General features: G+C 37.1%; 3 protein-coding genes and 1 pseudogene across 4 annotated transcripts; 2 read left to right on the top strand and 2 right to left on the bottom strand.

The window, feature by feature from the left end:
• Positions 1–304: 304 nt before the first annotated feature.
• Positions 305–4949, bottom strand: LOC108828134 (V-type proton ATPase catalytic subunit A). Its single transcript, XM_018601716.2, has 21 exons — positions 4811–4949; positions 4563–4684; positions 4245–4371; positions 4091–4146; positions 3957–4013; positions 3736–3847; positions 3610–3647; positions 3374–3475; positions 3102–3158; positions 2936–3007; positions 2750–2851; positions 2605–2667; positions 2392–2524; positions 2154–2260; positions 1859–2053; positions 1603–1689; positions 1411–1515; positions 1184–1281; positions 1013–1091; positions 819–907; positions 305–707 (listed from the first exon to the last, which is right to left on the bottom strand). Exons 2-21 carry the CDS (start codon positions 4638–4640, stop codon positions 593–595), a joined length of 1872 nt encoding a protein of 623 aa, XP_018457218.1. The 5' UTR covers positions 4641–4684; positions 4811–4949; the 3' UTR covers positions 305–592.
• A 4497-nt stretch (positions 4950–9446) lies between these two features.
• On the top strand, positions 9447–13383 carry LOC130507934 (uncharacterized). Of its 2 annotated transcripts, XM_057002774.1 has the most exons (6): positions 9447–9900; positions 10376–11236; positions 11308–11565; positions 11640–11951; positions 12022–12458; positions 12559–13383. In XM_057002774.1, the coding sequence occupies exons 2-6, from the start codon at positions 10379–10381 to the stop codon at positions 12740–12742; spliced, it is 2049 nt and encodes a 682-aa protein (XP_056858754.1). In that variant the 5' UTR covers positions 9447–9900; positions 10376–10378; the 3' UTR covers positions 12743–13383. The 2 variants fall into 2 exon arrangements, with proteins under 2 accessions (XP_056858754.1, XP_056858753.1); XM_057002773.1 differs by having other exon boundaries at positions 9447–11236.
• Positions 13384–13657: 274 nt separating this feature from the next.
• On the bottom strand, positions 13658–15704 carry LOC130502644 (uncharacterized). Its single transcript, XM_056997399.1, has 3 exons — positions 15169–15704; positions 14195–15083; positions 13658–14122 (listed from the first exon to the last, which is right to left on the bottom strand). The coding sequence occupies exons 1-3, from the start codon at positions 15702–15704 to the stop codon at positions 13658–13660; spliced, it is 1890 nt and encodes a 629-aa protein (XP_056853379.1).
• Positions 15705–17124: 1420 nt separating this feature from the next.
• On the top strand, positions 17125–19506 carry LOC108841032 (cullin-1-like; annotated as a pseudogene).
• The last annotated feature ends 1841 nt before the right edge of the window (positions 19507–21347 follow it).

Below are 21347 nucleotides of genomic sequence, written 5' to 3' on the forward strand. Positions count from 1 at the left end.
CGACGGAGCTTCTAATCGTCCGTCTTCGGCCAACTTTGAAGTTTCAAGAATTGCTCAGCCGTTACCATTTCACTGAGGATTATTACTTAACAATATTATCTAGTGCTGCGGAAGCTGATGAAGCTAGTTCTCGCCTCTGTCTTCCACACGTATACCAAACATCAAACAGCAAAATTTAAACTAAACCATAGGACAAACATTGTTACAAGGCAAATATGAACAAAATAAAATACAAAATGATGAAGATATTATGAGAAAGTAAAAGTATCACCAATTGTTTTTTTTCAATACATTTGGACAATAATAATAATAATAACTTATTGAATTGATAGGTACATCAAATCAAACAGATGACTCACTTTGGCTGTACCTTATTACCATCAAAACGAAAACATACAAAAAGATAAACAACAACGAATCAAAACATATAACACAGCACAGAGCCGGGAGATTCACGACGTTCGCAGGGGATAAAACTCGATCCATCGAACCAAACCACCGATAAATAGAACACCGACGACTATAATAGTTGTTTGGCTCAAAACACACAAGAGAACACTTTTTCAGGACTTGTGGAGACTCTGACGACAGCTTACCGAGTTTCATCCTCCAAGGCACGGAATCCAGCAGTGAGATCCTCGTACAGTTTCTTGAATTTCGCCACCAGCGCAGCCTCACCTTCTGCTGGATCTTCGAACTTCTGAGACCTGTTTTTTTCCATAGATTGATGACAGCTTCAGTTCCGGACACATGTCACTAGAGAGCTATATAATGATCGAACCATGGAGAGATTTAGATGAAAAGCATAGTTTGCTTACACTAGACGGTAGAAAAGATCTCCCAAGCGATGCTTGATTAGAGTGTAAGTAATCTTTTGACCATCCATTCCAGCTGCTCTTTCAACCGCCTGTTGTATCACCCAACAACAGTGTTGAGACCAATTTACAATTTTTTACGGGGCAAACCAATTTACCAAAAAAAAAGAGTACACTTAACGAAGCATCTTTATTACCTGGTTGGCTAGGTTGTAGAAATGGATAATGTTACGCATCATCCACACAGACTTGTAGAAAGGGCAGAACTTGTCATACCTGTCAAAGATTCATTCAAGACATTCAAGGGTAAATAACCCATTGAGAAATAACTAGAAGCAAAAAACGAAGGGAGAACAACACAATCTTACGGTGTGAAAGCGTTTTGAGCAAGGTAGTCTTCCCTTAACAGCTTAGCTGTTTCCAAGGTGATTTTGTCACCTTCCGCTAGCGCATCTTTTCCCACAAGCTGCACACAGAGTGTAATGCACAGGTCAAATAAGTTCCTTCAGAAAAAAAAAAGTATCTGCCAAGAGTGGTTTTCTTCTAAAACTTGAGTCACAACATTGGGCAGTTCTGAATGCGAAGCGAGACGTACCTGGACAATTTCATTAAGATCATCCTCCCTCTGCAACACCTCTCTGGCCTTTGTCCTGATGTTGATGAAATCTGGATCGAATTTCTCATAGAAAGATTCCAACGCCTGAAAAAAACAAGCAACTTTTTATATATAACAAGAACTTCCAGATAGTATACCAAGACAGGTTTCAAAAAGACCGGGAATATTTACCGTCGAATACTTCGAGTAGGAAATCAGCCAATTAACAGAAGGAAAATGCTTTCTCTGGGCAAGCTTTTTGTCCAAACCCCAGAAGACCTGCAGGAAAGAAAGAAAAAAAAGTAACAAAATTGGTAGAGTAAGGACTTCAATGTAGACCCAAAAAATTGCTAATATATACAATCTAAGCAGGTCCAGAGTATGTTTATATCTGATTATGTTTGTGTACAATGGAAGATAGGGAAACAGTCATGAACTAGATAATCACCTGCACAATACTAAGGGTTGCAGAAGTCACAGGATCTGAAAAGTCTCCACCAGGAGGTGAAACAGCACCAACAATTGTGACACTTCCATCACGTTCTGGTCCACCGAGACATTTTACTTTACCCGCACGTTCATAGAAAGATGCTAAACGTGCTGCTAGATAGGCAGGATATCCACTGTCGGCAGGCATTTCAGCCTAGGAAACAAAGTAAAATATGTGTCAATGAACTGAGAAATCGAGTAACAGGACAACACGAAAACCCATACACCAAATGTTGTGAGAAGCAAAAGATTACCAGCCGTCCTGAAATTTCTCTCAATGCTTCTGCCCAACGGGAAGTTGAGTCTGCCATCATACTAACATTGTAGCCCATATCTCTGAAATATTCAGCGATAGTGATTCCTGGAGTTCACATTACCCCAAAAGAAAAAAAAATGAGGGTTGTAATAAATTGTATGTTTGTCATTAAAAGATGGGAAACGGGCTTATTCAAAAACTATTAGAACTATTAGACCTACATGCCTGAAAATTACCTGTGTAAATTGAGGCTTCACGAGCAGCCACTGGCATGTTAGAGGTGTTAGCAACCAGTGTAGTACGTTTCATGACAGATTCCTCACGACCATCAGGCAACGTCATTGTCAATTGTGGGAAGTCCATAAGCACCTAATTTACGAGAAACCATCAGACCAAATTTCTGATGTGTGTGTAACCAATATGCATATTCAGAATGAGAAGAGGTATACCTCAGCCATTTCATTTCCTCTCTCTCCACAACCAACGTAAACAACAGCATCGGAGTTGGAGTACTATGTACATGAGAACAAATTAGCTTTGGAAATCTGATATATCCACTATTTAAGTGGAACAAAACCAAGTGTCACAACCTACCTTGGAGAGTGCCTGACTAATAACAGTTTTACCACAACCGAAAGCACCAGGAATGGCACAGGTTCCACCAAGAACTGAAGGGAAAAGGGCATCAAGCACACGCTGACAACAGGGAAACGAAAGGTATCAGCAACAAACGTCTTCGGATAACTATGACCACGGTAGTAAAATTAGTAGACTGATCACCTGCCCCGTAAGTAGAGGAGTATCGGCAGCAAGTTTGGATGCAACTGGCCTAGGCGTACGTACAGGCCAGCTCTGACATATTATATCAACCAAACCAATTTTATCAAGTGAACCAAATAGCTAAACGTGCACTTGCAAGTAGTTAGATTTAAGATAACGCTCAAACCTGAAGCATGGTGTACGACTTCTTGACCCCCTGAAATTCAAGCTCTAGCACTGTATCCTGAAATATGAAAAACGCCGTCAAACAACGATGAGCAGATAGTCAGTCAATCTTTTTCCAACAGGAAGTGGTTACAAATGGATCAATTTAGCCATATATAACTCAGACATTGAGTAGTTTTTAAAAAAAAAAAAAAAAAAACTCAGACATTGAAGGAAAAGAAAGAATTTATAGTGTATTTATACAAATCGTTTGAGAGAAAGCTAAACTCAAACCTTTATGGAATATTGACCAGCTGGAGCAATGTAAGTGATCTTCCCCATGGCATCAGGAGGAAGGGCAACACGGTGAGTCATCAAAGTGTTCTCGAAGACGGTCTGCATTCCGAAGTTATTTTTGACAAGTCAGAAAAAATCTACTTCCGGTGCAAACAAGGAAAATCCCACGGTAACTATGTAAAATATATTCGCTTTGCCAAGTTTTAAATTAAGGAGGTGACCAATGAACTTACAGCATACAAGTCACCACCAGTTATTGTGTCTCCCTCGACTGCAACCAAGGAAAATTCAGTTGGCATCAGGATTAAAACCATATAAACAACTTAAACAGACAGATAAATGAGGTAATAACACATTACCAAACTCATTTGGCTGGAACTCCCAAAGACAATCTTTGTCAAGAGCAGGAACAGACACACCACGAGGGATGTACACATCACCAGATCTTTTCGCAATAGTCTTCAAAGGCCTCTGTGATATATCCAAAGAAATGAAACCAAAGGAATTGTGAGAAGCCAGATTCTGCAGTTTGTAATGCTATAACGAAACATAGACTTCAAGACTCAAAATCCAACTGAACCTGAATTCCATCGAAGATATTTCCCAAGATTCCTGGTCCAAGCTCCACAGAAAGAGGCTGAAAAAAAATTCAAGAAACAAATATATGTTAGAGCTGCATACAAACTAAAGATCCAAGATAAAGAAGCCACTAACCTTGTGAGTTCGAAGAACAGGATCATTAACAGTGAGTCCAGCTGTTTCCTCGTAAACTGATATATCACAGAAGGCCACACAAAGAAAAAACGTTATAAATCCAAGATGCAAGTCTTTGAACAGAGTAAAAGAACCAGAGAGAATGAACAAAAACCTTGAATCGTGGCGGAATCTCCTTCGAGACGAATGATCTCTCCAATCAAATTATCATGTCCAACACGCACTAACTCATACATAGCAGCACCAGCCATACCATCAGCAACAACGACGGGACCTGAGACCTGCATAGCAAAAGCTTATACATTAACCAATCTGATTCCGAGAAAAGTGATCCTAAACAGAGAAATGTCAAACCAATAAGAAGTATAAGATTAGATCAGAGATTCACATACGAGGAAGTAACCTAACAGATCGACTTAATATCTTATCCACAACAACTATCATATCAGATCGACGAAACGGAGGACAATACCTTGCGAACGTAACCGTACTCGCTCTCCTTCTCATCGTCCTCGAACGTCGTGAGCTTCCCTGCGTAAAACGGCGGCATTTTCGAAGCAAATCCGATCGAGCAGGAAAACCAAAATTCACCTCCTGAGAAATGGCGAGATCCGATCAAAATACAGTCGATCAGAAATGGTCAAAACCTCTTAAGAGAGATATATCGGAAGAAGATAACAATTCCGATTCAGAATCAGATAGAGAGATTGAGATCCTCACCAGTGAAGAGAGAGAGGAAGAGTGGTCACGAGAAGAGGAGAGGGAAGGGGGGGGTGGAGAGGCACGTAGATATTTTACAGAAGTTATAGAAGAAGTTTGATCTGATTGATTGACGAAATCGTGGGAGCGATCCTCTACATGACACCGCACGTTAACGCTTGTGGATTCGGCTCCGTGCTTATAATAATAGCCAACGTGACAGATTACTTTTGGGCTTGATTTTTTTAAGGCCCATGGGTCCGTATAATTGTGCTTCCTTTTTCGTTAGGACAGAGTGTGACAGATAACTGAGAGCTCTTTCGCCATATAGAGTTACTCGTGTGTTTTCTCTGACGGGAGGAGGACTTGTCGGTGTCCTATCTCTGTGTTATCATCATCTTAGATAACTCCCCACAGGTATATATATATGACAAATCTTCTTCATCCATTTTTTTTTTATTATCCCTTGCAGTATGTATTGGAAGAACTTGATCTCTTGTGCCAATGCAATGATACAAAACAGAACCAAATTTCAGGTTGGTCATGTTAAGCTAGATGGGCTTCACACTTAAAATCAATTGGTGATTAGTGGAGAGGCTCATATATCTTATATATGACTAAGGATCCCTTCCAACTATCGATGTGGGACACTTTGTGTCTAATACGCCCCCTCGAGATGATGGCTCTCTGAGCGTCAATCTCGAAATGTTCGGGTAAGGATCGATGGGCCAACTTTGGGCCAGATCGATGTTGATCGGGTTGGACTACGTGGATCGGGCTCTGATACTATGTTAAGCTAGATGGGCTTCACACTTAAAATCAATTGGTGATTAGTGTAGAGGCTCATCTATCTTATATAGATCAAATTTTTTATTTATTTATTTCAATCTCTCTGCTCAAAGTGTAGAAAGCAATTTGTTGCAAAAGAAGTTAAAGAAATTGTCCTAAAAGATTGTTACTACACTTATGATCACTTAGTCACTCCAGTGTAATCGTTAGAGATAGTTATGATTTATTTGTCTTTTTTTACATTTATGATCACTTAGAGCAGCTCCAATGGAGCATCTTCCCATTTTTTTAGCACTAAAACCTAGGTAGAAAGTAATAAAAAATTCGTTGGGTCCCACGATTTGTCAAGGATTTGCCTCTTCAATCCCTTCTTTAAGGATCAACTTGCTGAAAGGTTTGTCACTGTTCGCGGACCCCACTGTTAAGTGGCGGCCCGCCATTGGATGTCTTTTTTTTTTTTTAGTAGAAAACAAAAATAATAATAAAAAATTAAAAAAAAATTGTTTTAAGGATTCCTAAATGAGTCTCAGCATTGGAGCTGCTCTTACGTCGTTCCTCATCAATCTTACAATTGACAATTTTCCCCTCTCGTATTTTCATGGTTTTCTAAAATATTTCGCTTTGTTTTCTTGTGTATTTTCATGGATTTATTTGTATTTGTGTTACTGCTGTGGTCTCTCACAACACCACCAGACCATTAAAGGCAACTTCATCTCTCTGTCTATCTCTGAAAGCTTGTCGTTGACTAAACAAGTTTCATGCAAATAAAACCAATAAATGTTGCCTACAGTTTTGACTTTTGATTGACGCCTGGAACCATAAGAAAGAGGTAAAGAGTTTTTGTTCGAGAGGAATAGTTTCGACCATGGAGGAATGGCCAAGGCGAAGAGCGCTCCTTTTCACAAGCAACAAGGTATGCTAGTAGTAACCCTTGAAACGTATTTAACTACTTGCCTTTTATGTTCTATCTCTCTCTATAGATTCTGATGCATGTGTGTGTTATCCTTTGTAGTTATTAGTTCCGTCTTGGAGTTTCTGACGTTAGAAACATTAATGGCAAGCCCTTTAGCTTCTTATTCGCTTACCATACTTAAGCTGCTTTGATTGCTTTGTTCACTCGTTTTTTCTAACAGTAGAGAAAGTTTTTAAGCCGGTGGTTTCTTAGACCGGTCTTGAATATATGAGACATTGTTTGTTCAATCTAGCTTTCGGATTACGCACAATATTAATCAGAAACAGCATGAGTCTGCATTACTAAGATCATCTCCAATGTATTTTGCTATTTTCACCTCTAAAATAGAGGAACTCTATAATAGAAGTGGGATATGCTCCAATGTATTTCTTTAAAATAGCAATCTCTATTTTATAGAGTAAAAAATAGAGGAATGCTACTTCTTCCTCTATAAATAGAAGAAAAAATAGAAATCTCTATAATAGAGGAAAAAATAGAGATGGTTGGAGCAATTTCATCTCTAAATACTATTATAGAAGTGAAAATAGCAATGGTTGGAGATGTTCTAACTGTGAGTTTGGGAAAATTAGTAGCAAACAATCATTTCACATTCATAAAGATTTATGCCAAATAAGAACAAACACAAACATATAAAAACATATATACACAGTTACACACAGCATGACCATTCTTTTGTTGGCTCTTGTTATGAATCTGAACGAGTAAGATACCAGTTTTAGCAAATTCAAATAAACCCAATACGCTTAATTTACAGACTCAAGCACATCATCAATCCTAAAGAGAATGAGTACCTCTCTAGGGCCATAAACCGCTGCAATTACTTTTGTATTACCCATCTCAAAGACAAGAACCAAAAAAAGTAGGAGATGAAAGATAGGAGTAAGAATTTGTGTTTTGTTTACCCGTCAGCCCTGGAAACCACTCCTACTTCAGCTACGATTTGCCTCATCTAATTACAAAAACAGCATCAATAAGAGAGTTTATGACTTGTGAAGGCTGATGATGACAAAAGACAAGGGATAGAGGTGCAAGAAAATACCTCACTGAATCTGCGACCATCTAATCTAAGAAGCTTCGTGTTGATCGCAGCTGGAAAGAATCTTAAACCTTAGTGGTTGTAATCCCCACATTTTGTATTAGTCCGATACTTAGTTCAAAACCTAACCTACAAGCACACCTCTCATTCTCCTGTCCATAATCAAAAGGTTACAGAGAATCTTTTCATATTGAAACCCCACTCATATTCGTGAACTTGTCAAGTGCATTGCTATAAGAGAAAGCATGACATTCCATACTTAGGCAGCGCTTGTGCTACAGATTTTAGTAAGACTTCTTTACCTCCTTTGGAAAGGAACTTCGCCAACCATGTGTTTATATTGTTTAGCCGGTCCCGCACAAAGGCAAATGTCATAAAAAATACAAATCAAAATGTCACAGTTAACTTCAAGCAATGTCATAAAAAAATAAATATAGTGATAGACCCATGGTAAATCACTTTTCAAAAAATGTCAAGAAAATTTTCATCAACTCAACATACTGTTGGACATCTGCTCTGCAAAAAAAATACTATCTGTAAAGAGGAGTTGTGATATAGATGGACATGTGCCCTAGAAATCTTGAAGCCCGAGATCCTTCCTTCTTCTTCGTCTCCTCTAAACTGTGAGATTAGTGCTTCTGTAAAGATGATAAACATGATAAACATGAAAAGGATAAAAGATTGCCTTGTTCTATCATAATAATAATAAAGTTTTCAGATTTTTGTTTCCTTAAAAAATTGAATATTAAAGTTTTATGATTTATAATAATTTAAAATTTGTATCTAATTTAATAAATTCATTTTTATGAAGATAAACATTAGAATTAAAATTGTTAGTTATATATATTACCAACTACAGTACGTATTTTCCAAATCATGCATTAACCACAAAGATACAAATACTGTACATTGTTAACAAGATAGAAAGACATTGAGCATACTAACTTTTCTATATAATAATAGTAATAATAATTAAATGTCCAGATTTTATTTTCTTAATAATCTCAATTGATAAGAGCAAGAACATCGCCAAATCCTTAAGATGGTCCTTGTGTTTTTGGTGTAGGACCCACCAACTTTTCTAGATTACTGAACCAATTTGTTCCTAAATAATAAATGTCCTAGTGTTGTCCTTAACCCTATTCGCGGGTTCCACGACACGTGATGGTCTGCGATTGGTTTATTTTAATTTTTTTTTTTGGAAAAAAACAAAATTAAAAAAAAAAAATTTACCTAAAGACTTTTAAAGGTCCTACTGATAAAGATGCCCAAAATGTTAATATCTTCTTGTTTAAAGAATACAAGAAAATTGATAGTTTTTTATTTGTTGTCCACCGCCTATGAGATTATCGAACTCTTTAAATACTCGTCTTTTAAGATTTTTCTATTCAAAAAAAAAAAAAAAAAAAAAAAAAAAAGATTTTTCTATTCACATCTTGGCTCTCGTAAACCTAGCTACTCGAAATCTTGTGGGGCCGGAATATCTTAGTTAGTGTTTTACTCTTTTATCGTTTTTCATTACTTTCATCCTAGAATTTGATTAAGAATGTCTTCTGGACAAAACCCCAAGATTATGGCCATAAAGAAAGAATTTAAGCTCATTGATGGGGCTGTTACCAAGCTCAAAAGGATTCTTGAAGGAAAGCCTGAACCTAATTTTGTGCTTGGAGAATATATTGCAATCTACACTGCAGTTTACAATATGTGCATCCAGAAACTACCTCACGATCTTTGTCAACAGCTTTATGACAAATATGGTGGCATCTTTGAAGATTAGAGCACCATCAACCCAAATATTCAACTAAGGGTGCTTATTTTTTGTTTAATAATTAAGAGAAATTACTCAGAATAGAGCACATCATTCTAGTAATTACTAGAATAATTCTAATAACTTAGTAATTACTAGAAGGAAATCCGAGATGGTGTATTTTACTTAAAAACCAACCTTTAAAGCATTAACCACTAATTTGCCATTACCTTTTAATTTTCCATTTAATAATAAAATAGATTTTGTTCAAAAGAAATAAATAAAATTAAAAACAAAAAACTCTGTTCTTTTCTAGTTTACGACAAAAGAACAGAACACGGGTTCTTCTTCTCTAGTTTGTGAAGTGAGAGAACCTCCATCAAAGGAGGTCCGACAAATCTTTCTCTGAGACCTCTTTCTCCATTCTTCATTACAGTCTCTTCCACTGTGTATCAGCTTCATCTCTTTCCTCTTCCATCATAACTCAATCTTGCCGGAGGAGATTGTTGAAGAACTCGATCCGCCATCAATTCTCTGTTACTTAATCAGTGACACCCAAATCAAAGGTAATTCTCTGTTACTCTATCGGTCGGATTGATTGCAAGTTGACCCTAAATCCCCAATTGAAATTTTTTTTTGACGGCCCCAAATTGAAATTTGAAAACCCTAATTTCTAAATTGAAAAATTGATGACTTCTTTCTTTGTTTCGAGATAAACTTTCCTGTGAGTTTAGAAAAAAAAAGACAAACTTTTCTGAAATTGCTTGATTTTGAAAACCCTAAATCCCCAATTTCCTTTATCCTTCGATAGTAAATATTTTTAAACTTAGTATGGTTCTTTTGTTTGTTCTATTTGCTTCCTGTGATATTATGGTTCGTGCAGATATTATAATGAGTAATAATGTCAGCTTGTGTTCATGACTTCACGATTTATTTTCAAACTGAGTATTTTCAAATTGAGTAAATATTTTCTAACTGAGTAAAATTTATGTTGTATATTCTTGTTCTATTTCTTATGTTTGTTCTATTTGTTTTTTTTAGGGAATGGCCTCATCTTCGGGTAACAAGAAGTATCCTCCGCGGCTTTACCAGATTGGTAAAACACCGAATCAAAGTAGGAGCATGAACCACAGTTGTTTTCTAGGCAACTTACAAACGCTGAAAGAGAATGTCGGCAAAGACGTTTGGGACGAGTTGAAAGAATCAGCTGTAGGCGTGATTATCAAGCTGAAGGAGTTGGATTACACTTGGTCTGCAAAACATGTTCATTACTTTCTCGTGAATCAATTGGCGGTTCAGAGCAGTCATGAGGTTTGGTCTTTGATAGTAGACCAGCCAATGAGGTTCTCTTTGTATGAGTTTGAAGATATTACCGGGCTGAATTGTGATCCCTATGACACTGAAGAACAGTGGGATGTGGCTCATGAAGACTTTTGGTTGAAGATGAAAGTTCCAATTTCTGAAGGACCCAAGTTGAATGAACTTCAAGCGCTTTTTTCGGTCATCGGAAACTGGTCTAGAGAGGAGCGTGTAATGGTTGGCTTATTGTGTCTACTATCCATTGGGATATTTGGGATTTCAAGCAATAGTAGAATACCTCTGCATTTGGCGAAAAGGGTGATGGATCCAGCAGCTTTCCAGCGCTATCCATGGGGTCGTGTAGGATTTTCCAGCCTTGTGGATTCCATAAAAATGGTGACATACGAAGTTGGGAAGAGCTACACACTACATGGTTGTGTTCATGCTTTGCTAATTTGGATATATGAGTCTGTGCCAGGTCTAGGAGAGTTATATGGCAATCGGATAGAGGAAGCTGAGGTTCCACTTCTGTCATGGCATGGTTCTCGTCAGCGTATCAACTTCCCAAACTTCTGTGCACAAGAAAAGAAAAAATATCAGAAGGTGTGATTATTTTCTTTTTAATTCTCTGTCTTATTTTTTCTATTTATTATCTGTTGTACTTTACAATGCAGATTCGTGTAAGGCATATGATTGTAAAAGCAATGGAGGATAGATATCCGAAATGGGGTGAAGATGAACCCCATCAGGATTTGGATAACATGATAGTTGACATCCTCAATGATCAGCTAAACGACAAGTTTTGGGATGTAGTTCCATCTACCAAGCCCCTGAAGAGAAAAACTCATGTCACTGCACCTAGTGTTCCCGATAGAGTGGATGAGAGCCCCTCCACAAAACGAAAGAGGGAGAAAGAAGCTGCTCCAGAAATGGTATGTATCAAGTGTTATTGAACATTTTCGTTTTGTTTTACTATCTAAACTGTTTTGGTTTGTGAGTTTTGAAGGAAGAATCTCATACTGATATGCCCACCATCAACATCACAATACAAAAGTTGCTTGAGGCTGTTAACAACTTGAGTGGAAGACTAGAAACCATGGATGTTAGTGTAGCTGAAAGGGTTTCTAAGACATTGGAAGCTTCTGTACAAGCTCAGATGGAAGCTAGAATCGGTTTATTTGAGACTGAGCTCAAGAACAAGGTGGCCATATTACAGGAAGAAATAAATGTTCTTAAAGGGAAGGATAATGAAAAAACTCCATCCGATGCCGGCAACTCCAAAGCACACGATGAAGACGACGCTTGTAGCAACTCAATGGTATGTTTACACTGTCAGCTAGTATCTTTTATGCACAAAATACTTACTGTTTTTTTCTTATACTTGACAGTCATGGATGGTTCAGACAAAAAAAAGTTCTGTTGATGGTTTACCAATACAACGTGTCATTAAAAAGGAGAAGAATAATAAGAAGACAATGTCGGTGAAGGAAGATGAAATGCCATTGAAAAAAGTGAAGACAGAGAAAGCATTTAGTATTCCCGAGCTAAATGACCAATCCATTTCTTCAGAGGGATGGGAGAATCATCTAAATTGGGAGAAGAGTGTAAAGTGTAGAGAGGTCTTGGAAGCACTTTGTTCAAGTGTGGAGCCTAGACGCAGGCGAAAACCTCAGTTGACGAAGACTCAAGTTTGGCCTTATGTAGGGAATTCAACAGTGAAGCGTATCATAACTGCTGACTCTGTCTCTGAAGAATCTTCTGACCCATTATCTAAGGTGGATCCAGAGAAACTGCACACAGTATTGGACTTCATTAAGTCTGATTCGTAAGTTTCTTCTCTTCTATCCTATCTTTTTTTTGTCAACTCTCTTCAATCTTATCATGTTCTTTTTAATAGTCTTATTCTTTGTTTTTCTTCTTTGTAGGGAAAAAGATGAGTCTGGTTTTGCAGACAGAGGCGCAGTATTTTATTTGAGGTTGATGATACCGAGAGAAGCTTGGCCAAACAATAAGTACGGCTGGTTGCATGACACCGCTCCATGCAGTCCCCATCTCCATATTCTCCTAGAATTGCATTTCTCGATCGTTGGTTTGTGCAGTCATGGGTGAATGACTACAAGAAGTCTCATCAGACGCCAAATGAGTTGTCAGAACGTTATAGCAAGGCCTTTAATGGAGAATACCCAGAACAATTTGTCACGGGTAAGAAGTGGCTTGCAGATGTTGACACTCTCTTCCTCTGTCACCATGTCAACGGCGATCATTGGGTTGCTTTAAGAATTGATCTTGTTAAGGAGGTAATACATGTGTATGATTGCATACCATCAGTGCTGAGTGATAAGCAGTTGCACGAGGAGTGCAGGCCTTTCACGAAAATGCTACCGGCATTGCTCAACAAGATGGTGGAGGATCCAAAATTAAGAACTAAGCGTGACAAGCAGTTCACCTACCGTAGGCACAAGAAGATCCCCAAAAATGAGGACCCAGGAGATTGCGGCGTGTACAGTCTGAAATATATTGAGTGTCTAGCTCTGGGGCGCAATTTTGATGGCTTAAGTGATCAGATTATACCAGCACTGCGACTGAAGATGGGAGCAGATATTTATGGAGAGGTGGCTATGGAGGATGGATGTAACTGGTAGGTTTGTGCTCGTCTTTGGATTGATGTAACTTGAATTGGTTTTTGCTTTTTTGGATGGATGTATTTTCGTTGGTTTTTTCTTGTTTTCGGATGGATGTATTTTGGATGTTTAACGTTGATGGATAAGTCTTTTCTTTTGTCAAACTGATGGATAAGTCTACATTATGTTATTCTGGCTCGCCTCTTTCAATTGCACTCGGCTCGTTACTAATTGTAGAGAAACACAAAGTAAGTTAAACAGAAACACACAAATCAAATGAACCAAAACGTAGTGATAAAAGTCTAGTAAGTAATAACAAAAGTCTAGTAAACAACTAAACGTAATGCAGCACCAATCTAAATGAAATGTAATGACCAATGTCTCAAACAAAATCGAAAAGTCATCAGTTTAGAGGACATGTTGTAGAATTATGACCCGTCTGGTTACAAATTCTACATGTGTGTTCCTTCCGTGGCCGCTTCTTGACTGCAACTTTCTCTAATATAGATTTATGCCTTGATTTTTTTGGTCTTCCTGGTGGTTGGCGGACCTCAGGTGGTAAACATATCTTCTTGGCAACCTCTTCTGGAATTGGGACGGCATCATCTTTGGGCATAACAGCAGTGTTATACGCGTTGTACAGGTATTGCTTCCGATAGTAATGATGACAAAGTGATATACATGATATCTTTCTAGCTTCCGCAGCAGCTATAGCATGAGCACATGGTAGCTTCTCCAAATCAAATCTACGGCATGAACATTTCTTCTCGCTTAGATTTACAACATGTAAAGACGAGACTCCTGTCACTTGTGACTGATGAATGTCTATTACTTGAACCTTTAGTAGATTAGCAATAGGCATCCGGCCCTGCACATGTTAAAGCTCAGTATACTAGAAAATAGTCTAACGAATAACATAAACTGGTTCAAAATATATTACCTCCAACACCTTCTCTACACCACGAGTAAGAGAGGTTTTCATCAACTCAGCATCATGTTTTCTTTTTGCAAACCAGCGTGTCATCATTAATCGGATCGACTCTAGAAGGTGAACAATTGGCAAGCTTCTAGCACCGGACAAAGCTCTGTTTATGGATTCAGCTATGTTACTTGTTAGGAGGTTATATCTATCACCTCTAAAATGAGCTCGTGCCCACATCTGTACATCAGCACGTTCCAGATATGCATGCAAAGCTGGGTTTAACTCTTTGATTGTCTCGAAGGTTGCTTGAAAATCAGTCAACCTAAAAGAGTAGGCAGCTTTTTTGACCAAACCAAACAAATCACGCCCTTTGTATCGTAACAAGATGTTCTTATATAAGTGGTACGTGCAAATTCCTCTGCTTTCCAATGGATAGACCACTGCAATAGCTTTCCCAATTGACTTGTGCCTGTCAGAGATTAATGCCAATCCTTCATCATCGGGGATCACACGACTGAGTTGGCGGAAAAACCATGTCCATGATTCATCATTCTCTGTGTCAACCACAGCAAACGCAATTGGAAATATTTGAAAATTACCATCCTGTGAGGTTGCAATCAGAAGTGTTCCTTTGTATTTCCCTTGCAAAAACGTCCCATCAACCACCACAACCTTCCTCATATATGGAAAGCCAACAATGCTAGCGCCGAATGCAAGAAATAAGTACTTAAATCTGTTGCTTGTATCAACTTCCAGTTGAGTTAAAGTCCCTGGATTCGACATTCTAATCATGTGCAGGTAAGTAGGTAATTCTTCATATCCACTCTCTGAAGAACCCATTACAAGATCTCTAGCAACAATAAGTGTACGATGAGATTTCCAGTAATGCATCTTTCGAATTGTAACTCTGCCCCATGTCAAATTTGAATGAGCGCAAATCGGACAAACTCATTGGAGACTCTCTTTCTTCTGTCTTTCTTCCATAAATCAACTTTGTAGAAGATCCATGAACCTCTTCTACATGGTTTAGTGGAAGCCCATATGCAGTAAAGTTTTCATCATCAGATGTTGCGCCATCAGAATCATCGCAGTAATCGAATCGATCACCCTCTTCGTCTGTATCTTCTTCATCTTCACAAGACGAGTCATCTCCTTGTATGGGTTGTTTCTGATCTTCCACAGCTCCTTCTGCAACAATTTTTTTCACTTTAAACTCTACACATAGCTGAACGTTCTGCACTTTGGAAAGACCCAAGAATGCATGAAACTGCCTAACGTTTCCTACTCTCACAGGTGGTGTATTGATGCTTTTATTGTGTAGATTCTGCCTCGGAAAAAGATACCTCAGTTCCAAGTCGTTTTCTGCAGAATCAATTCCATAATCCTCAAATATGGTTTTCACAAAATCCTCAAATCGAGTGTCCTCATTGCCAGCAACTGCTATGCTTCCTCGATCATTATCTACCTCAAATAACCACTTAGTTTTTTCAACTTTCCACTTCCCAGAGACAAGAATCATGTTTTCCATTATTCCCCAATCAATATGAATTAAAAGACACTGTTGTAGATCCCCATGAAAGGAGAACAGAAATTTATGAGAGGTAACAGGAAGAAGAAGACGACAGAAGACGTAAACCTAATTAGAAAACGTGGTGTAACTAAATTGTTTAAACCAGCTTTTTAAATTTTTTAAACCGGATGTTTAAATTAATTTAGACTGAGTAAAAATTGATTTAAACCAAAAATTAGAATTACTTAAAACCGAAATTAATTTTAACTGAACCAGATTTAAACTAAACCGAAATCTTTGTGAATTTAACCAGAAATTCGAGTGGATAAGTCTGCTGCAATAAGTGTGTCTTGATCTGGTAATCAGAATTTAACTTAAAAGTCTGTCGTCAAAGATGAAAATTTAAAAAATCTGCCACCAAATCAATATAAAAATCTACCAGAAATTTAAATCGGATAAACATATCTGTCGTTAAAATTTATGTCTATTTCCTTTTAAAAGTCGGTTGAAGGCAATTATAAATCGGTCTTAAAAATCTAACTGGTAAGATATAAAATTGGTAAGTTTAAAAAATCGGCCACTTCATTCGATAGACTAAAACAATTAAATCTATTGACAACAATAAATCGGACACATAAATCTGTCATTTCAAAAAAGTCTGTTGTGACTCAAAAATCTGCTACCAAGTACACGACAGATATAAATTTAACAGCAGGTTTAATTAATAGATTTTTGTAACGATAGATTTGTTTTGTTGTAAAATAAATCTGCCGTCGGTAAATTTTTCTAAAATTTAAATGGCAATTTTGTAATATACATTTTGATCATAACTGTATAAAAGGGCATTTTCGACCATAAAAATAATTTAGTAATTTTAAACTTTTATGACTTACTCTAGTAATTATCAAACTAATTTGATTCATCTTAGTAAACTTCCCAATAATTAAAGTGGTAAAAGTGACTAAGCAACTTCACACTTAACAACTTAAATAAGCACCAACGCTTCTTGTTTCCATCTTTTATCTATTATTTTTTTTTCTTTTTAATCTGAAAATCACTAAGCACCCTTCTTAAGCTACCGCATTAATGGTGCTCTTATGCCACTCATACGGTGAGTATACTACATATCAACCCAATTTTTTATTTTTATTTATTTATTAGGGTTTTCTTGCAAATAGTTTTTAACACATATATTTGTGTGTGTTAGGTGTTGCCCTCTATCATGGAGATGCATGATGAATACATGCTGAGAGAGCTTTCTCGAAGGTGGGATATTAATAAGATTATGGTTAAGTGGTTATCTCACATCTTCCTCTATCTGGACCGTTACTTCACTCCACGGGGAAGCCTTCCAAGCCTAACTGAAGTTGGCATGACCTGTTTCCACAAACAAGTTTACCTTAAAGTTAACTTCAATGTCAAACAAGTTATTATAGCAATGGTAAGTAATTAATGTATATAAGACTCTGTGATGATGTGTAGACTCATATTTGACACGGTTTTGTATTTTCTAGATTCATAAAGAGCGAGAGGGACAACAGATTGATAGGGCACTCTTGAAAAACGTGTTAGATCTCTTTGTTCAGAGTGGGATGGGAAGTTTGGAGAGGTATAAAGACGATTTTGAGATCTTCTTTCTTCAAGAAACGGCTTCTTACTATTCTCGCAAGTCCTCAAGATGGATCCAGGAGGATTCTTGCCCTGAATACATACATGATCAAGGCTGAGGAGTCTTTGCGGAAGGAGAAGGAGAGAGTCGCTCACTACCTTCATTCAGACACCGAGACAGAACTAGTTAAGACTGTGCAGAGCCATTTATTGGTTTCGGTTGCAAAACAGCTTCTAGAAAAGGAGAACTCCGGTTAGTGCATTGCTGAGAGATGACAAGATGGATGATCTCTCGAGGATGTATAGGCTTTACCATGCAATCAACAACGGTCTGGAACCTGTTGCGGTAGCCTTTAGGCTCCATGTTACTGCAGAAGGCAATGCCCTTATCAAACAAGCCGAAGACGCAGCTACTAGTGGTAACGTGGAGGAACAGGTTCTTGTCGGAGAGATAATGGACTTGCACGATAAGTACATGGTCTATGTCACGGACTGTTTTCAGAACCACACACTCTTCCATAAGGCGTAGAAAGAAGCTTTTGAAATCTTTTGTAACAAGAAAGTGGCTGGAAGCTCAAGTGCAGAGTTGCTTGCAACGTTTTGTGACAATCTTTTCAGGAAGGCAGCGAATGATAAATCTAATGATGACTCTACTATTAAGGCTACCGTTGACAATGTAAGACTTCTCTTCTTTTATTCTTCATATGTTCAATGTCTTGATGTAGTCTTCTTTTTTTTAATGATTACAGGTTGTTAAGTTGCTTGACTACATAAGTGATAAGGATCTTTTCGCCGAGTTTTATAGGTACACTCGTCTTCAAATCTTTTTGCTTTGGCCAATTCATTATTCAAGATAGTATTTAGCAGAGTCATCACGGTTTGAATCTGAAAATTAAAATAAATTATATATCTTGTTAATATTTTTTTTAACAAGGTCTAGAAATTATTTGCGACCTTGTGTATTTAGAATGGCTTGTGTATGCATGCAGGAAGAAGCAAGCACGTAGGCTATTATTCGGAAAGTTTAGTGACGATCATGAAAGAAGTATACTTACAAAGCTCAAAGGACAGTTCGGTGGGCAGTTTACTTCAAAGATGGAGGGACTGGTGACGGATATGCAATTGGCAAAAGACCATCAGACTGGCTTCGAGGAATATATAAAAAATGGCAATACAGGTAAACCAAAAGGTGTTGATTTCACGGTCACTGCTCTAACCACTGGTTTTTGGCCGAGTTACAAGACTTCAGACCTCAATCTACCACTTGAGATGGTCAACTGTATTGAGTCTTTTAAGGCTTATTATGAAACCAAAACCAAACACAGAAGACTTATGTGGTTTACTCTTTGGGAACTTGTCATCTTAATGGAAAATTTGATTCTAAATCTATCGAGTTGATTGTTTCTACCTACCAGGTATGTTCATATATCTTTTCTTTTCTTAGTTAATTTTTAAAAAAATTTCAACGTTATGTTTTTTATATTTTCTTTTTGTTTTTCAGGCTGCTGTGCTTTGTGCTTTCAACAACACAGAACGATTAACCTACCAGGAGCTCCTTGAACAATTAAACCTCAGCCATGAAGATCTTGTAAGGGTGCTTCATTCACTCTCATGCGCGAAGTACAAGTTTCTTAACAAGCAACCAGCCTCAAAGACGATCTCTAGAACCGATTCTTTCGAATTCAACTCGAAGTTCACAGATAAAATGCGAAGAATCAAGGTATGCATGCATAAGATCATGGTCTTCTTTCCAACAAATAAAATACTAGCTAATAATGATTGTTGTGAAACAGGTGCCTCTTCCTCCAGTGGATGACCGCAAGAAAGTTGTTGAGGATGTTGATAAAGATAGACGTTACGCGATTGATGCTTCTCTTGTGCGGATCATGAAGAGCAGAAAAGTGTTGCCGCATCAACAGTTAGTCTCTGAATGTGTTGAGCAGCTTAGCCGAATGTTCAAGGTAAACTTGTAAAAACAACATGCACTGGTTTCATTATGAATGTTTCTTAATGGTTTTTTTTTTGTTTTTGTTTTTGCAGCCTGATATAAAGATGATCAAGAAACGGATTGAGGATTTGATCAGCAGAGATTACTTGGAGAGAGATACTGAAAATCCCAACACTTTCAAATATGTCGCTTAGTCTAGGGTTGAGAGCAAAGAAAAGTGTTGTTTAGTTTTCGCCTTTAATACATTCTTCTCTTTCGTTTTTTTTTTCAGAAATATTTGATAATACTTTTCTGTTATATAATGTGTTTTACTCTTTAACTTTATCCCTTACAAAAATAATTCAAATTTTGATAGTTGTCTCAAATAAAATGTGGATGAAACGAATAGAAAGAAACGATTGCTACAAAAGGTTGAGTAATTTTAGTTCCAGTTCTTGTTAACCTCTTCCTAAACTTCTATGATACTATATATATATATGAACAACACATGACGATAACTTTAAATCTTTGTCAAGTTTCTCACAAATAAGGTCCTAACACTATATACTTAACGCAGTAAAACATGTTTATAATGTCTTAAATTTTCCAACCAAAACTCAAAGGTAGCTTTCCCTTATCTTCTTTTCTCCGCTCTGAGTAAGGCCTATGAAATTAATTAAACTTACTTGTGAAAAGTGAGATCGTGATTCATAATCACCCGTTTATGGATTCCATTGCAAGCCTCATGTACCAACTTCTCCATGTCCTGAAAACTGAAATCAAGAGCCCTTTGGATGGATGTTATGCCATTACTACTGTATCTGGTGTCAGATGATTTTCCCTTTGCAACTGCAAACGCAGTCTGTGCTTTTCTTGATGCATCAATTGCAAGGCTTAGGTTTTGCGACTGTCCAAGAAAAACACATCCATTAGCATAACTGAGATATGCTGCAAGATTACTTTACATAAACATCTGATGGTGTTTACACACACAACACTGTTTTTATTATGATGATGGTAATGATGTTATAATTGAAGATTATAGGGATAATTTGCTTAAAAACCAAAGAAACTTATGAAATTAGGTATATACCAAAACAGTAAAACTTTAGGGTGTATAGTGTTTTTGAGTGATGCTAAATGATTTTCCTATCCTTTTTAAGCTATTTTTATTTTAATCTTAGATTTTTAGGTGTGCAATAATAAGATTTGGAAGATATTTTATAGATTTAGTTAAGATTTGGTTAGATCTTTTTTGGAGAGAAAGAGAGAGAAACCATGTAAAGATTCGGTGAAACTTTTTGATATTTCTTACTTAGTTTACCATCGATTTAACCGGCTAACATCTTCGTTCACCTAAAACAATAACGTTTAAAGTTTCTACTTAGCTAGATACTTTCTGAATGAACCGAGTGTTATAAATGTTGATCGGCCAATTTGATTGTTTCTATATTACGGGTACATAGTTTAATAAACGTTTAATATAAATAAAAAAAATCAAGTACCCTGAATACTAATCCCTAATCAAAAATACTAAACCCTAAACCTAATAGGAAGTCCGGAACCCAAACCCTAGTCATTAAAACCTAGACCCAATAGTAACCCGGAACTCAAACCCTAGTCGCTAATCTTTAAACCATAAACCCAAAATACTAACCTAAACTCAATAGGAACCCCTGAACCTAAACCTTAATGTCTAATCTTTGAACCCAAACCCTAATGTCTAAGCCAAAAAAGTAAAGCGGATAACTTATACCAATACACTTACTCCAAACCCTATCCCTACACCTCCACGAAAGTGTAAACAAATATTCTAGAAAACTGATTTCTTATACAGTTATGTATGTTATTAACCGGATAACTTGTCCTTTCACCCTAAATGATAATGTATTAAATTTCATCTTAGCTGGATATTGTTAGAATTATCCGTCGGTAGTAAATATTGACCAGTCAAAGAGTTTGAATCCATATTGCGGATACATAAATTTGTTGATCACGACAAATTGTTATACATCTAATTTTATATATACACTTTTAAAAAATCAGTTACGTGAGATTAAAATCAGATTCTTATAATGTCAAATTGTTATATAGTCAATATAATATTTACACGGTTAACGAGCAAG

Source organism: Raphanus sativus, chromosome 2 (assembly GCF_000801105.2).
Source record: "Raphanus sativus cultivar WK10039 chromosome 2, ASM80110v3, whole genome shotgun sequence".
Classification (NCBI taxonomy): domain Eukaryota; kingdom Viridiplantae; phylum Streptophyta; class Magnoliopsida; order Brassicales; family Brassicaceae; genus Raphanus; species Raphanus sativus.

Coding starts and splice junctions, on each gene's coding strand:
- LOC130507934 (XM_057002773.1), top strand. CDS start 10,379: ATGGCCTCATCTTCGGGTAACAAGAAGTATCCTCCGCGGCTTTACCAG. Junction 11,237..11,307: donor AAAAGAAAAAATATCAGAAG/GTGTGATTATTT, acceptor TTTACAATGCAG/ATTCGTGTAAGGCATATGAT. Junction 12,459..12,558: donor GACTTCATTAAGTCTGATTC/GTAAGTTTCTTC, acceptor TCTTCTTTGTAG/GGAAAAAGATGAGTCTGGTT.
- LOC108828134 (XM_018601716.2), bottom strand. CDS start 4,640: ATGCCGCCGTTTTACGCAGGGAAGCTCACGACGTTCGAGGACGATGAG. Junction 2,261..2,391: donor TGAAGCCTCAATTTACACAG/GTAATTTTCAGG, acceptor TGTGAACTCCAG/GAATCACTATCGCTGAATAT. Junction 2,054..2,153: donor GAGAAATTTCAGGACGGCTG/GTAATCTTTTGC, acceptor TTTGTTTCCTAG/GCTGAAATGCCTGCCGACAG.
- LOC130502644 (XM_056997399.1), bottom strand. CDS start 15,704: ATGGAAAACATGATTCTTGTCTCTGGGAAGTGGAAAGTTGAAAAAACT. Junction 15,084..15,168: donor GTTCATGGATCTTCTACAAA/GTTGATTTATGG, acceptor GACATGGGGCAG/AGTTACAATTCGAAAGATGC. Junction 14,123..14,194: donor GTGTAGAGAAGGTGTTGGAG/GTAATATATTTT, acceptor TAACATGTGCAG/GGCCGGATGCCTATTGCTAA.